Source organism: Anomaloglossus baeobatrachus, chromosome 10, assembly GCF_048569485.1.
Source record: "Anomaloglossus baeobatrachus isolate aAnoBae1 chromosome 10, aAnoBae1.hap1, whole genome shotgun sequence".
In the NCBI taxonomy this organism is placed as follows: domain Eukaryota; kingdom Metazoa; phylum Chordata; class Amphibia; order Anura; family Aromobatidae; genus Anomaloglossus; species Anomaloglossus baeobatrachus.
The window spans coordinates 46,351,413-46,367,513 of record NC_134362.1 but is presented as its reverse complement, the minus strand read 5'-3'; the positions used below and the strand labels follow the sequence as shown (position 1 = coordinate 46,367,513).

Below are 16,101 nucleotides of genomic sequence, written 5' to 3'. Positions count from 1 at the left end.
TATAAACATCACAGGAGAGGCTGGGAGCATATACATCACAGGAGAGGCTGGGGGCTTATACATCACAGGAGAGGGCTGAGAGTAATATACATCACTGGGGAGCATAGACATGACTGGGAAGGCTGAGGATAGACATCAAGGGAGTACAGATATCACTGGGGGTATATATATCACTGGAGAAGACACAGACATAGTTGTGGCAGGCACACATATCGCTAGTGGTATATACAGCACTGGAGAGGCACATACATCACTGAGGGTATATACATCACTGGAGGAGACACAGACACACATAGTTGGGGGAGGCACATACATTGCTGGTGGTATATACAGCACTGGGGGGGAAAATACATCACTGGGGGTATATACTGTACATCTCAGGGGGGCACAGACAGTCAGGGGAGTACAGGCAACATGGGGAGGCTGGAGGGGCACAGTCAGCCATGGGGAGGCTGGAGGGGACAAAGGCAGCCCTGGGGAGGTTGGAGGGACACAGATAACACTGCGGAGTCTGGAGGGGCACAGGCAGCCCTGGGGAGGCTGGAGGGGCACAGGCAGCCCTGGGGAGGCTGGAGGGGCACAAGAAGCCCTGGGGAGGCTGGAGGGCAGAGGCAGCCATGGGGAGTCTGGAGGGGCACAGGCAGGCTTGGGAACTCTGGAGGGGCACAGGAAGCCCTAGAGGGGCACAGGCAGCCCTGGGGAGGCTGGGGGGACACAGGCAGCCCTGAGGAAGCTGGAAGGGCACAGGTAGCCCTAGGAACGCTGGAGGAGCACAGGCAGGCCTGGGGACTCTGGAGGGGCACAGGCAACCCTGGAAGGGCACAAGCAGCCCTGGGGAGGCTGGGGAAGGACACGGGCAGCCCTGTGGAGATTGGAGGGGCACAGGCAGCCCTGGGGAGGCAAGATGCGCTTGCCACCTGAGCATTGCGGTCCCTGGGAATCTGCCTGGGGAGCCGCAGAAAAGGTCATTGCGGGCCGCATACAGTCTGCAGGTCAGATGTCCCCCCCCTGCTTTAAAGGGAACCTGTCAGGTCCCCCTCTGCCTTCCAACCCAGCAGCATTCACATCTGTATGACTAAATTCCTTCCCTAACCAGCCCTATATAATGGCAATCACTAAAATAAATGATTAGAAAAAGGATTTAGAAACTTTGTTGTTCTTATGCTAATTAGGACCTTGACTAGTCAATGGAGCATTATTTCCTCCAGACTTATCGGGCTCTCTTTCCATGTATCACCCCCTGTGGGCGTGATAACATGATTTCCACTGCCCGGAAATCTTGCGCATGCGCACAGCTTTGTTCACTCACATTGAGCCCCTTCTCAAGCTGGGTGTATGTGTCCAGAGAGACACACTGTGCATGATCGAAAGTGTAGAAGCTGTTCCTCCAATCATGCGCAATGTGTTAAGCCCAGACTGATGTCCCCACACTGTTCTGTTCCCCTCTCCCTGCGGGGATGTCGGCTGTCTCGCCTGTCTGGCCGCCCTGCTGTGACTGCTCCGTCCCCGGCCCATGCTGTGGTCTCCCACAGGCTGTGCACACCTCACAGGCCTCCTGAAAATGCCCATAAAGTGCGCGCGCCGTCACACCCCTTTCTTTATAGGGCCAGTGCATCCTGAGCTGAAAATTACTTCTAGGCTTGCTGAGAGGCTGCAGGTATTTAAGGCACCTACCCCTTAAGGGAAGTGCCTGGTCATCGTGTCAGATATGTTGCTAGTTCTCAGGTATTATAGCACTATTGCTGCTGTCTCTGCTGCTGCTGTGTTATGCTATATTCTGCTGCTGATCTGTTTTTGTGTTTCAGTGTGCTGCTGATCCATTGCTACAGTCACCTCTAGCGTGCTGCTGGTGCAAGCGGCCTTGCCGTTCACCCATCACGATACCCGCTGCTGCAAGCATCCTCATTGGCTGCTGCTACCGCATCCATTCTGGTCAAAACCTCGACATCTGCTGCTTCTGTTACTCTTCATCAGAGACAGTCCTTCCCATAACCATAACGCTGGGGCCAGACGTTGCAACATCAGTCTTCCCGAGTAGCACCCGGTCTTGAACCTGCAGAGTAACACCCTCACCATTAGATGCTCTGGTGACAACCAGATATGGTTCATTAGATGCTCTGGTGACAACCAGGTCAAGTCCCTCTGGATTTCCTGTGTCCTGTGGCCTAGTCCGCTAATCCCCTGCTCGTAACAGAGAGTAATAGAGACGGGTTTCACAGCCGCGCCAAAGGACTACTGGATTCTTTTCAGATTAATGTTTCTTTATTTCATGCACAGGTCAAGTCTACGCGTTTCAGGAGAACACAGCTCCCTTCTTCAGGACAAAGAATCATCAAATTCGGATTTGATGATTCTTTGCTGGTTTGTCCTGAAGAAGGGAGCTGTGTTCTCCTGAAACGCGTAGACTTGACCTGTGCATGAAATAAAGAAACATTAATCTGAAAAGAATCCAGTAGTCCTTTGGCGCGGCTGTGAAACCCGTCTCTATTACTCTCTGTTATCTGCCGCATGGGGACCGCTGCCGGGACTTGGTGTTACATGCTGCTAAAGGTGTTGTGACTGTCACAACCCGAATTGGTGAGTAGTATTACTCTTTGCCTCACCCTATATATATTGGGGTAAGACCCTATTGTGCTTTCTTTTTCCACAGTTTTCACTCAATCCCCTGCTCGTGTAGCACAATGCCTCTCTGAAGAAGGTACATGGACACCCGACTTGAAAAGGGGCTCAATGTGAGTGAACAAAGCCGCGTGTATGCGCAAGATTTGGCTCATGGAAATCATGTCATCACGCCCATAGGGGTGTGATAACATCGATAGAGGGTTGACTAGTCTGGGGAAACAATGCCCCTGCGACTAGTCAAAGGCCTAATAACCATAGGAACAGGGGAGTTTTTTTGAAACATTGATTTTAGTGAATAGTTTTATACAGGGCTGGTTAGGGAGGGAATTTGGGCAAACAGATGTGAATGCTGTTGGGTTGGAGGGCAAAGGGGACCTGTCAGGTTACCTACTGTATAAAGGAACACTACACTTTAAAGGGGTGGTGGTTCACCCATATTTTTTATTGTCTAGTTCGATATTATATTGAAAAACAATGTTTCTCTCAAATACCTTATGTTGGTAATAGTGCCTGTGAGAGGCGCTATTGCAGACCGCTGTTCCCCACTCCGGTGACGTCACGTCAAGTTCCGCACACGTCACATCCCTGTGGCCGGCTGCAGCCTTCCTGACTCACTGGGCTGTGGATGGTGTTTCACCGCTTGTCACAGCGCAGCGCGTCTCCTGCTTGCAGCGTTCTGCTGTGAGGGAGGAGGGAGCAGATGGTCTGTCGTCACGGCTCAGTGAGTCAGGAAGACTGCAGCCGGCCACAGGGATGTGACGTGTGCGGAATTTGACGTGACGTCACTGGAGCAGGTAACAGCAGTCTGCAATAGAGCCTCTCACAGGCACTATTGCCAATATAAGGTATTTGAGAGAAACATTGTTTCTTAATATAATATCGAACTAGACAATAAAAAATATAGGTGAACCACCCCTTTAATGTAGACTAATTGTTGAAAAATGCTATTACTATGCAAATACTTTCACAAATACTCATAAACCAAACATACAGTTAGGTCCAGAAATATTTGGACAGTGACACAAGTTTTGTTATTTTAGCTGTTTACAAAAACATGTTCAGAAATACAATTATATATATAATATGGGCTGAAAGTGCACACTCCCAGCTGCAATATGAGAGTTTTCACATCCAAATCGGAGAAAGGGTTTAGGAATCATAGCTCTGTAATGCATAGCCTCCTCTTTTTCAAGGGACCAAAAGTAATTGGACAAGGGACTCTAAGGGCTGCAATTAACTCTGAAGGCGTCTCCCTCGTTAACCTGTAATCAATGAAGTAGTTAAAAGGTCTGGGGATGATTACAGGTGTGTGGTTTTGCATTTGTAAGCTGTTGCTGTGACCAGACAACATGCGGTCTAAGGAACTCTCAATTGAGGTGAAACAGAACATCCTGAGGCTGAAAAAAAAGAAAAAATCCATCAGAGAGATAGCAGACATGCTTGGAGTAGCAAAATCAACAGTCGGGTACATTCTGAGGAAAAAGGAATTGACTGGTGAGTTTGGGAACTCAAATAGGCCTGGGCGTCCACGGATGACAACAGTGGTGGATGATCGCCGCATACTTTCTTTGGTGAAGAAGAACCCGTTCACAACATCAACTGAAGTCCAGAACACTCTCAGTGAAGTAGGTGTATCTGTCTCTAAGTCAACAGTAAAGAGAAGACTCCATGAAAGTAAATACAAAGGGTTCACATCTAGATGCAAACCATTCATCAATTCCAAAAATAGACAGGCCAGAGTTAAATTTGCTGAAAAACACCTCCTGAAGCCAGCTCAGTTCTGGAAAAGTATTCTATGGACAGATGAGACAAAGATCAACCTGTACCAGAATGATGGGAAGAAAAAAGTTTGGAGAAGAAAGGGAATGGCACATGATCCAAGGCACACCACATCCTCTGTAAAACATGGTGGAGGCAACGTGATGGCATGGGCATGCATGGCTTTCAATGGCACTGGGTCACTTGTGTTTATTGATGACATAACAGCAGACAAGAGTAGCCGGATGAATTCTGAAGTGTACCGGGATATACTTTCAGCCCAGATTCAGCCAAATGCCGCAAAGTTGATCGGACGGCGCTTCATAGTTCAGATGGACAATGACCCCAAGCATACAGCTAAAGCTACCCAGGAGTTCATGAGTGCAAAAAAGTGGAACATTCTGCAATGGCCAAGTCAATCACCAGATCTTAACCCAATTGAGCATGCATTTCACTTGCTCAAATCCAGACTTAAGACGGAAAGACCCACAAACAAGCAAGACCTGAAGGCTGCGGCTGTAAAGGCCTGGCAAAGCATTAAGAAGGAGGAAACCCAGCGTTTGGTGATGTCCATGGGTTCCAGACTTAAGGCAGTGATTGCCTCCAAAGGATTCGCAACAAAATATTGAAAATAAAAATATTTTGTTTGGGTTTGGTTTATTTGTCCAATTACTTTTGACCTCCTAAAATGTGGAGTGTTTGTAAAGAAATGTGTACAATTCCTACAATTTCTATCAGATATTTTTGTTCAAACCTTCAAATTAAACGTTACAATCTGCACTTGAATTCTGTTGTAGAGGTTTCATTTCAAATCCAATGTGGTGGCATGCAGAGCCCAACTCGCCAAAATTGTGTCACTGTCCAAATATTTCTGGACCTAACTGTATGCTTTTTGGAACTTATGTAGATGAACATAGGAGCATTATCAGGAGTTCAGGCTGAATATGAAGAGCATGTAGTACAAGCTTGTAAACCACTCGCAGACCACAGGGTGTTCTTGATTAGAACTGAAAATGTCATTAGTCGTGAGTCATTTCTTGCAGTTTTCTGTATGTTTAACAGCTTTCAGTTTGCTCATCAGGCTACTTCTTATCTATGGTTCAAATTTATGCTTAAAGGCAGCATGCTGCTGTCAGACTCCCTTTAAAGGGAACCTGTCACCAGATTTTTCTCTTTTAAACTAATAGTCTCACCTTCTGCAGCTCCTGGGCTGCGTTCTATGAAGGTGCACCTTGGCTCTGACTCCCCTTCCAGACCCCAAAAATAACTTTATAAAACCTGGCCGTTAGGTATGCTAATTACTTGTGTTTGTCAAATGGGCGGGCTCATTTTCTGCTCTTGTCCCCCCTCCTGCCGCTGATCGCCGTCCTCTTGTCTTGACTATATAGAATAGAATCTGGCTCACATATGGGTTAGGTGCCTCCGAGAAAAAAGTCAAATATATAAAGAGTCAGCTCGGGCACTCAGAGAACATGAAAAATTAGAGAATGTTGTTGCTTTTGATTCCAATTTTATTCATGCAAAGGTATATTTATATACAACTTTGTACTTGGATCTAATAAGGACTAGGGTCTCTTAACCTCTGGACTATTGATTGTTCACACCATAACGTGTATTGAGGTTTAATTTGTATGATTTGTTCTTTGAAATATTTGCCAAATTGTTGTCCCATGCACTATGTAAATTGAATGTACATGTATGTGAGTATAACATTATGTATTTACTATGATATATTTTTTTGTTTTTTCAGTGATCATTTATTTGATAAAGGCCTAATTGTATGGCCGAAACGTCATATAAATATACCTTTGCATGAATAAAATTGGAATCAAAAGCAACAACATTCTCTATTTTTTCATGTTCTCTGAGTGCCCGAGCTGGCTCTTTATACTCTTGTCTTGACTGACGCGATGACACTTCCGTCATCATCCTCGTTGCTTTTTCAAATCTCGCGCCTGTGCAGTTATGTCAGTTCGCGCAGGCGCAGTTTGCTCTGCCATATCCCGGACAGAGCAGAAAACATAGCTGCCCTCGTTCGCGCCGGTGAGCTAAATGTGCAGGCGTGAGATTATGGTCGGCGCTGTGCATGAACTCACCACTGCCATCCTCTACGCGCTCATAATCTCGCGCCTGCACATTTAGTTTACCGGCGCGAGCGAGGGCAGCTATGTTTTCTGCTCTGCCCGCGATATGCCAGGGCGAACTGCGCCTGCACGAGCCAACGTAACTGCACAGGCACGAGATTTGATAATTCACCATCACGTCAATCAAGAAAGGACGACGGCAATAAGCGGCAGGAGGGGGAACAGGAGCAGAAAATGAGCCCGCGCATCTGAGCCACACAGGTAATTAGCATACATAACGGTCATGTTTTATAAAGTTATTTTTGGGGTCTGGAAGGGGAGTCAGGGCCAAGGTGCACCTTCATAGAAAGCAGCCCAGGAGCTGCAGAAGGGGATTCTTTTAGTTTAATAGGGAAACATCTGGTGACAGGTTCCCTTTAAAGGGAGTCTGACAGCAGCATGCTGTAAGGACAGAGACCCTGATTCCAGCGATGTGTCACTTAGTTTACTGGGTGCAGCAGTTATGATGGAATCAGTTTTCTCTGCTGCAGATCTAGCAGAGCTCGCAATGCTGAGCTCTATATAACCCAGCCCACACCACTGATTGGCAGCTTTCTGTGTACGCTGTATATCAAGTAATGTCAGCATCTACGCAGTAGGTTACAAGTATACAAAGGGTGAAATAAGTATTGAGCACCAGTTTTCTAAGTGAATATATTTCTAAAAGGGCTATTGACATGAATTTCTCACTAGATGTTGATAACAACCCATCCAATCAGGCAAAGAAATCAAACCATAGATGTCCATAAATTAAATGATGTGTAATAATGTGAAATGACAACGGGAAAAAGTATTGAACACGCTTACTGGAATTTATGTGATACTTCATATAAAAACCTCTGTTGGTGATGAAGCTTCAAGATGCCTCCTGTATGGAGAAACTAGTCGCCTGCATTGCTCAGGTGGGATTTTGGGTCATTCTTCCACACAAGCACTCTTCACATCCTGCAGGTCCCAGTTCCTTCTATGAACCCTGAGCTTTAGTTCCTTCCATACATTTTCTATTGGATTCAGGTCAGGTGATCGGCTCAGCCATTCTACCAGCTTTATTTTCCTTCTCTGTAACTAATCACATGCATTGCTCAGGTGGGATTTTGGGTCATTCTTCCACACAAGCACTCTTCACATCCTGCAGGTCCTGTGGGCTCCTTCTATGAACTCTGATCTTTAGCTCCTTCCATACATTTTCTATTGGATTCAGGTCTGGTGATCAGCTGGACCATTCTAGCAGCTTTATTTTATTTCTCTGAAACTAATTGAGAGTTTTCTTGGCAGTGGTGTTTGGGATCATTTTCTTGCTGAAATGTTCACCTTCAATTCATCTTCATCATCCTGGTAGATGGCAGATTTTTATCTAGAATGTCTCAATACATTTTTGCATTCATCCTTCATTCAATTATATGAAGTTTACCAGTGCCGTATGCTAAAAAACAGCCGTACACCATGATGTTCCCACCACCAAACATTACTGTTGGTATGGTGTTTTTAGGGTGATAAGCAGTGCTGCCTTTTGGCCTCCAAACATGGTGTGTATAATGACTTCCAAAGAGTTCAATTTTCCACTCATCTGACCAGACTATATTCTCTGAGTATTTCAGTCTTGTCCAAATGTTGTTGAGCAAACTTTAAACACGCTTGAAAATGCTTTTTGTTCAGGAAAGGAGTCTTGTATAGTGAGCATGCATACAGGCCATGCAGGGGAGTGCATTATTTATTGTTTTCTTTGAAACAATTGTACCTGCTGATTCCATGTCTTTCTGTAGGACTCCACAGGTGGTCCTTGGCTCTTGGACAACTCTTCTGATAATTCTTATCACTCCTCTGTCTGAAATCTTGTATGGAGCACCTGGTCATGGTTGGTTTATGGTGAAATAATGTCCTCTTTTCGATTATGGCCCCAACAGTGCTCACTAGAACCTTCATTTGTTTAGAAATTGTTCTGCAACCAATGCCATCAGTACGTTTTGCACCAATAAGGTTATGAAGGTCTTGACACAGCTCACTGGTTTTACTCATCGTGAGATGTTTCTTGTGTGACCTTTTTAAATACCATCAATTGAACCAGCTGATTTTTTTTCCACTAAGTGGCAGGATTGCTTTCTAATTTCTGACAGATTTCAGCTGGTGTCATGACTTTTCACAGCTTTTTTCAGCTGTCTTTCTTTTTGTTTTCAATACTTTTTCTGTGTTATTTCTCATTATTACGCATAACATAATTTATGGACATCTATGGTTTGATTTCTTTGTCTGTGTGGATTTTACTGACATCTAGTGAGGAATTCATGTTAATATCCCCTTTAGAAATATATATACTTAGAAAAATGATGACACGTTCAATGCTTATTTTACCAGCTGTATACTTACTATCTTTGACCTCCATTTCTATTTCTTTAAACATAGAACATTTCTTTCTCGTATAATACAAATATGTAGGCAAAGAATCCATAGATAAAAAAGGAAAATAAACATTTAACGCAAAACCTGGAAATAATTCTTGGCTTCTGTAAATGTAAATATATAAATATGTGAAAAAATGTCTGTTATTCTAAATTTGTATATAGCACTGTGCGTTGAGAAGTTCAGTTAGGGGTCTGTACTTCTACGATGAGGGGCAGCTTGTCTTCTCGTGTACGTGTTACCAGTAGATGGGGGTAAATGCTCACATTTTGGAATTTTCCAGTCTTCACGACCAGACACATCTTGCTCATCCACCACTGCTGTGTGTGAGTATTTTCTAACTAAAAATCTAAACAATTAGAATGTAACAAGTGTCTAAAGTGTTGTGTAAACAGAGGCAGAGATTTTATATGTATATATAAGTATTGAAGACATAAATCATTGGTTTTGCCTGAGATCATTGGTGAAGATACTGTAGCATTCTTACATGCTCATTTACAGTAGGTTCTCACGCTCTACAAGAGGATACATTCCCCTGTATTCTTTTTAACCCCTTTGCTCCCGGGCGATTTTCCGTTTTTCCTCCCCTTCTTCCGAGAGCAGTAACTTTTTTTTATTTTTCCATCAATCTTGCTACTTGAGGGCTTTTGAGGGGCGAGTTGTACTTTGGAATTATACCATTAGTTTTACCATATATTGTACTGGAAAATGGGAAATTGCAAAAAATGTGCAATTGCACGATTGTTTTTGGGATATTTTATTCACCATGTTCATTATATGGTAAAACTGATGTATCTATGTGATGCCTCAGGTCGGTGCGAGTTTGTAGACACCAAACATGTATAGGTTTACTTTTATCGAAAAGGTAAAAAAATTCAGAACTTTGTCCAAAAAAAGAATAGCCCTTTTGGCGCCATTTTCCGCGACCCGTAGAGTTCTCATTTTTCGGTATCTGGGGCTCAGTAAGGGCTTATGTTTTGCGTCTTGAGCTGAAGTTTTTAATTATTTCATTTTGTGCATATGCTACGTTTTGATCGCCTGTTATTGCATTTTAAAACATTTTTGCAGCGACCAAAAAACGCAATTTTGGCGTTTTGAAATTTTTTATCTCATCACGCCATGTATTGATCAGATTAATTGACTTTATATTTTGATAGATCGGGTGTTTCTGACGGCGGCGACACCAAATGTGTATATTTTTAACTATTGTATTTGCAATGGAGCAAATAAGGGGTGAGTTGAACTTTTTTTTTTTTTTTCATATTTTTAAAAACTTTTTTTTACATTTTTTTTTTAATTTATTTTACTAGTTTCCCTAGGGCATTTTATGGGTCTACTGTCTGATCACTTTGCATTTCTGTGGATCAGTGCTGCACAGCTCTGATCAGCAGAAATGCAGCGCTCCTGTGACAGCCAGTGCCCTGTTGACTCACATAGGAACTAAATCATGGTCGCGACAAAAGTCGTCACATGACTCGTTGCTAATATGGCAAACATCAGGCCCTGTGACTGTGTGATGGCGGCGGCGAATGGCACAATCCCCACAGTGGCCATTTAAATCACGCTGTCACATTCTGACAGTGGCAAGCAGGCACAGGTGGATCTCTGCTCCACCCGCGCCTGTTATCTGCACATCTGCTGATTGGATCAGCAGACATGAGTGGGGATCACTGCTGGCTCACTGCAGCAGCCGGTGATTACCACTATACGACCAAGGACGTTCCGGTACGTCCTTGACCGTAAAGAGGTTCAACTCACCAAAAGGGCCTTACCCTCTATAAACATATCTGTGCAGAAAATGTTCTTTATCAAACATGCAAATTAAGGTGGACAGAGCTTTACAGAAGTTATGTGGTAAAATGAATGGTGTCATTCAAAAGTACAACTCGTCCCGCAAACAACAAGCCCTCATATGACTATGTTCACAGAAAAATACAAAAAGTTATGGTGCTGGGAAGAAGGGGAGGAAAAAACGAAAAACGCAAATTGGTTGCAACGCAACTGTGTTAAGATCTGTAGGCCGGACATAGATCGCCCCAAGAATCTGACTCCACGGCTCAGTGTTAAAGAATGGGGACATTACAAACATGAGACATGTAATGACTGACAGTCTGCGCTGCTAATCTCCTGTGCGGGACACAAATGGCAGTAATATATATGTGGGGGCTCTGTACTGACAGCAGCGGACACACCCGCAGCCACATCTCTCCTACAGACGCTCAGCGCTCACACTCAGCGCAGCCGGCAGCGAGTGCAGTGAGTGCACGATAGTGATGTGTCGTTCGCGAACGAGCCGATTCTTTGAGCCGGCTCTTTGAAGTGAACGATATGAGCCGAATCATCAAAGTGAACGAGCCATAAAGAGCCGCTTTTTTTTTTTTTTTTTCCCTGCTTCAGGGGGAAGCAGGAGATAAGGAGAAGAGTAAAGTAAACACAAGCTCTGGGCAGGAGCTGACACTTAAAGCTATACACACATAGTGGTTCTTCCTTAGTTCAGTGGGCACAATTGAGTACCAGGGAATGATGTGCTAGGGTTAAGTTTTCTGACCTCGGCTGGCACATATGGTAATGTGTAGGAGGAGAGGGCTCAGCTTGTTTGCTGATAACAATGATCATCTTCTCTAGGTATTAGTCAGGGTTCAGGACCACTACAGTAAATACCTGACCAGTTTGTACAGTTTATACAGAAGTGTATACAGCTTCAATCATTGTATAGAGTTAGTAATAGAAGTCAGCACTTAGTGTCCAGCAGTGTGTGCACAGCACAGATGACCCCTGACATGTTCATTTAACCCTGTAAGGTTTTCTTTCTGGCATAAAAAAAAGAAAATTATTGATAATAAGCCATGTCTCCATTCCTTCAATGTTTAGTGGAAGCTGCTGTGTGTGTGTGTGTGTGTGTGTGTATGTGTGTGTGTGTGTCTGTGCGTGTGTGTGTGTCTGTGCGTGTGTGTGCGCATGTGTGTGTGTGTGTGTAGGTGTGTGTGTGTGTGTCTGTGCGTGTGTGTGTGTGTGTGTGTGTGCGCATGTGTGTGTGTGTGTGCGCATGTGTGTTTGTGTGTGTGTGCGCATGTGTGTTTGTGTGTGTGTGTGTCTGTGCGTGTGTGTGTGTGTCTGTGTGTGTGTGTGTGTCTGTGCGTGTGTGTGTGTTATTTTTTTTTGTGACCACAATTGATATTTTTTTACTAGTTTGGTGACTACATACAACATATTCATTAGCCTCTATATGCATGTGTCTGTGGCGTTGTGGTGTCACAATTCTCGCAGTTAAGACTTTTTTTCTATTTCTGTTAACAAATCCTGGTATTTTTAGATGTAAATAGATCTGACATCTGCACACAACCTCTATACATTTGTTTTATGTGCAATACTACCTCAATGACATTTATTGTCACTTAACTGTTAAAAAAGTTGGTATGTAACTAGTGTTGCATTGCCATATTGTGTTCCACTTGCTGGGATTTGTAGTGCTATGCACCACCAGCAGAAGTTGGACCCATGCTATGTTAGCATTTAAACATTTCTGTTCCAGGTTGTGTTGAAATAAACTGATTTTGCTATTCAGTATCCTATGCTTCCATATTTTGGTGTGCGTACAGTGTGTGTGTACAATGTGTGTATGTGTGTCCTTTGTGTTCAGTATGTACAGTGTGTGTGTACAATGTGTGTATGTGTGTCCTTTGTGTTCAGTATGTACAGTGTGTGTGTGTGTACAGTGTGTGTGTGTACAATGTGTGTATGTGTGTCCTTTGTGTTCAGTATGTACAGTATGTGTGTACAATGTGTGTATGTGTGTCCTTTGTGTTCAGTATGTACAGTGTGTGTGTGTGTACAGTGTGTGTGTGTACAATGTGTGTCCTTTGTGTTCAGTATGTACAGTGTGTGTGTGTGTACAGTGTGTGTGTGTACAATGTGTCCTTTGTGTTCAGTATGTACAGTGTGTGTGTGTGTACAGTGTGTGTGTGTACAATGTGTGTCCTTTGTGTTCAGTATGTACAGTGTGTGTGTGTGTACAGTGTGTGTGTGTACAATGTGTCCTTTGTGTTCAGTATGTACAGTGTGTGTGTGTGTACAGTGTGTGTGTGTACAATGTGTGTCCTTTGTGTTCAGTATGTACAGTGTGTGTGTGTGTACAGTGTGTGTGTGTACAATGTGTGTCCTTTGTGTTCAGTATGTACAGTGTGTGTGTGTGTACAGTGTGTGTGTGTACAATGTGTGTCCTTTGTGTTCAGTATGTACAGTGTGTGTGTGTGTACAGTGTGTGTGTGTACAATGTGTGTCCTTTGTGTTCAGTATGTACAGTGTGTGTGTGTGTACAGTGTGTGTGTGTACAATGTGTGTCCTTTGTGTTCAGTATGTACAGTGTGTGTGTGTGTACAGTGTGTGTGTGTACAATGTGTGTCCTTTGTGTTCAGTATGTACAGTGTGTGTGTGTGTACAGTGTGTGTGTGTACAATGTGTCCTTTGTGTTCAGTATGTACAGTGTGTGTGTGTGTACAGTGTGTGTGTGTACAATGTGTGTCCTTTGTGTTCAGTATGTACAGTGTGTGTGTGTGTACAGTGTGTGTGTGTACAATGTGTGTCCTTTGTGTTCAGTATGTACAGTGTGTGTGTGTGTACAGTGTGTGTGTGTACAATGTGTCCTTTGTGTTCAGTATGTACAGTGTGTGTGTGTGTACAGTGTGTGTGTGTACAATGTGTGTCCTTTGTGTTCAGTATGTACAGTGTGTGTGTGTACAGTGTGTGTGTGTACAATGTGTGTCCTTTGTGTTCAGTATGTACAGTGTGTGTGTGTGTGTGTGTGTACAGTGTGTGTGTGTACAATGTGTGTCCTTTGTGTTCAGTATGTACAGTGTGTGTTGCACATATAGTGACAGGCAGCACAGTAATTGCAACTCGCCTTTATTTTCAAGAATTATAATCTTTTCTAGGAGCGACACATATCAGAGCACTGACTAATGTAGAAAGGACATGTACAAAAACAAAAAACACCACATAAAAGAGGAGCGCGGGCCCTGTCCAGAAGAGCTGACAATCTGAGGAAACGGAAAAAATAATGCTAAAAACCTTTTACTGCTTCACTAGATACATATAAGGGTGTAGAATGAGGTTCCCAATGTACAGGGGAGGTTCTGTATCATCACAAGGTGTAGCAGAGGGTTTTTTTTTAAAAAAGAGCCGTTTTTTGAGCCGAAAGAGCCGATTCTTTTTGGTGAGCCGAGCCGAATGAGCCGGCTCATCAAAAAGAGCCGGACTGCCCATCACTAGTGCACGAGTCTCTTCTTCCGGCCGCTCACGCAGTATAAATACACAGCTTGACTCCTCCCTCACACGTGACTGATCACATGGTCATGACATCATCAAAGGTCCTTTTCCCCGCACCATCTTTCACCTGCCATGTCTGAGGCTCCCTCCGCGGGGTCCGCCTCGGGGCTGTGCGCGGTGTCCGTGCTCTGCTGCCTCACCCTGGCGTGTTCTTACGTGGGCAGCTTGTACGTGTGGAAGAGCGAGCTGTCCAGGTGGAGTGGAGGCGCCGGCTGCGCGCCTAGAATACCTAGCTACCTGTTACTGTGCATGTGTGACACCTGCCTGCTGTGTGTGATACCTGTCTTTGTCCTGTCCCCAGAGATCACCCTGCAGTCATTAAGCGGAGGTTCACCAGTGTCCTCATTGTGTCCTCCCTGTCACCTCTGTTTCTATGGGTCTGGAAAGAGTTAACAGGCATCAAGGTATGTACCTTAGTGCACCATCACCATCTATGTGTCTTACCTTAGCAGGCGGTCACCACCTCTGGTCTCTGCCCCTTCCATAGCGCGCGGTCACCACCTCTGGTCTCTGCCCCTTCCATAGCGCGCGGTCACCACCTCTGGTCTCTGCCCCTTCCATAGCGCGCGGTCACCACCTCTGGTCTCTGCCCCTTCCATAGCGCGCGGTCACCACCTCTGGTCTCTGCCCCTTCCATAGCGCGCGGTCACCACCTCTGGTCTCTGCCCCTTCCATAGCGCGCGGTCACCACCTCTGGTCTCTGCCCCTTCCATAGCGCGCGGTCACCTCCTCTGGTCTCTGCCCCTGCCATAGCGCGCGGTCACCTCCTCTGGTCTCTGCCCCTGCCATAGCGCGCGGTCACCACCTCTGGTCTCTGCCCCTGCCATAGCGCGCGGTCACCTCCTCTGGTCTCTGCCCCTGCCATAGCGCGCGGTCACCTCCTCTGGTCTCTGCCCCTTCCATAGCGCGCGGTCACCACCTCTGGTCTCTGCCCCTTCCATAGCGCGCGGTCACCACCTCTGGTCTCTGCCCCTTCCATAGCGCGCGGTCACCACCTCTGGTCTCTGCCCCTTCCATAGCGCGCGGTCACCACCTCTGGTCTCTGCCCCTTCCATAGCGCGCGGTCACCACCTCTGGTCTCTGCCCCTTCCATAGCGCGCGGTCACCACCTCTGGTCTCTGCCCCTTCCATAGCGCGCGGTCACCACCTCTGGTCTCTGCCCCTTCCATAGCGCGCGGTCACCACCTCTGGTCTCTGCCCCTTCCATAGCGCGCGGTCACCACCTCTGGTCTCTGCCCCTTCCATAGCGCGCGGTCACCACCTCTGGTCTCTGCCCCTTCCATAGCGCGCGGTCACCACCTCTGGTCTCTGCCCCTTCCATAGCGCGCGGTCACCACCTCTGGTCTCTGCCCCTTCCATAGCGCGCGGTCACCACCTCTGGTCTCTGCCCCTTCCATAGCGCGCGGTCACCACCTCTGGTCTCTGCCCCTTCCATAGCGCGCGGTCACCACCTCTGGTCTCTGCCCCTTCCATAGCGCGCGGTCACCACCTCTGGTCTCTGCCCCTTCCATAGCGCGCGGTCACCTCCCCTGGTCTCTGCCCCTTCCATAGCGGGCGGTCACCTCCCCTGGTCTCTGCCCCTGCCATAGCGGGCGGTCACCTCCCCTGGTCTCTGCCCCTGCCATAGCATGCGGTCACCACCTCTGGTCTCTGCCCCTGCCATAGCGGGCGGTCACCTCCCCTGGTCTCTGCCCCTGCCATAGCGCGCGGTCACCTCCCCTGGTCTCTGCCCCTGCCATAGCGCGCGGTTACTACCTCTGCCATGGTAACGTCTAAATCCAAGTGGACAGAGGGACCTCTGCAGACGTCACACTCATGTGACCAAGAGGGGCGGGGCTTATGCAAACATAGCTGATACCTGGAAGCAGCATTATTC

General features: G+C 46.1%; 1 protein-coding gene across 5 annotated transcripts in view; it reads left to right on the top strand.

The window, feature by feature from the left end:
* The window catches only part of RCE1 (Ras converting CAAX endopeptidase 1), a 433,314-nt gene that overhangs the window by 404,974 nt on the left and 12,239 nt on the right, over nucleotides 1-16,101 (top strand). For 2 of the 5 annotated variants that reach the window (XM_075326533.1, XM_075326532.1), the window contains exons 1-2: nucleotides 14,259-14,419; nucleotides 14,527-14,629. In XM_075326533.1, coding sequence (XP_075182648.1) covers nucleotides 14,298-14,419; nucleotides 14,527-14,629 — 225 coding nt within the window. In that variant the 5' untranslated portion in view covers nucleotides 14,259-14,297. Of the gene's footprint in view, nucleotides 1-14,258; nucleotides 14,420-14,526; nucleotides 14,630-16,101 lie in introns of those variants that run through there. The other 3 variants (XM_075326534.1, XM_075326535.1, XM_075326536.1) reach the window with 2 other exon arrangements.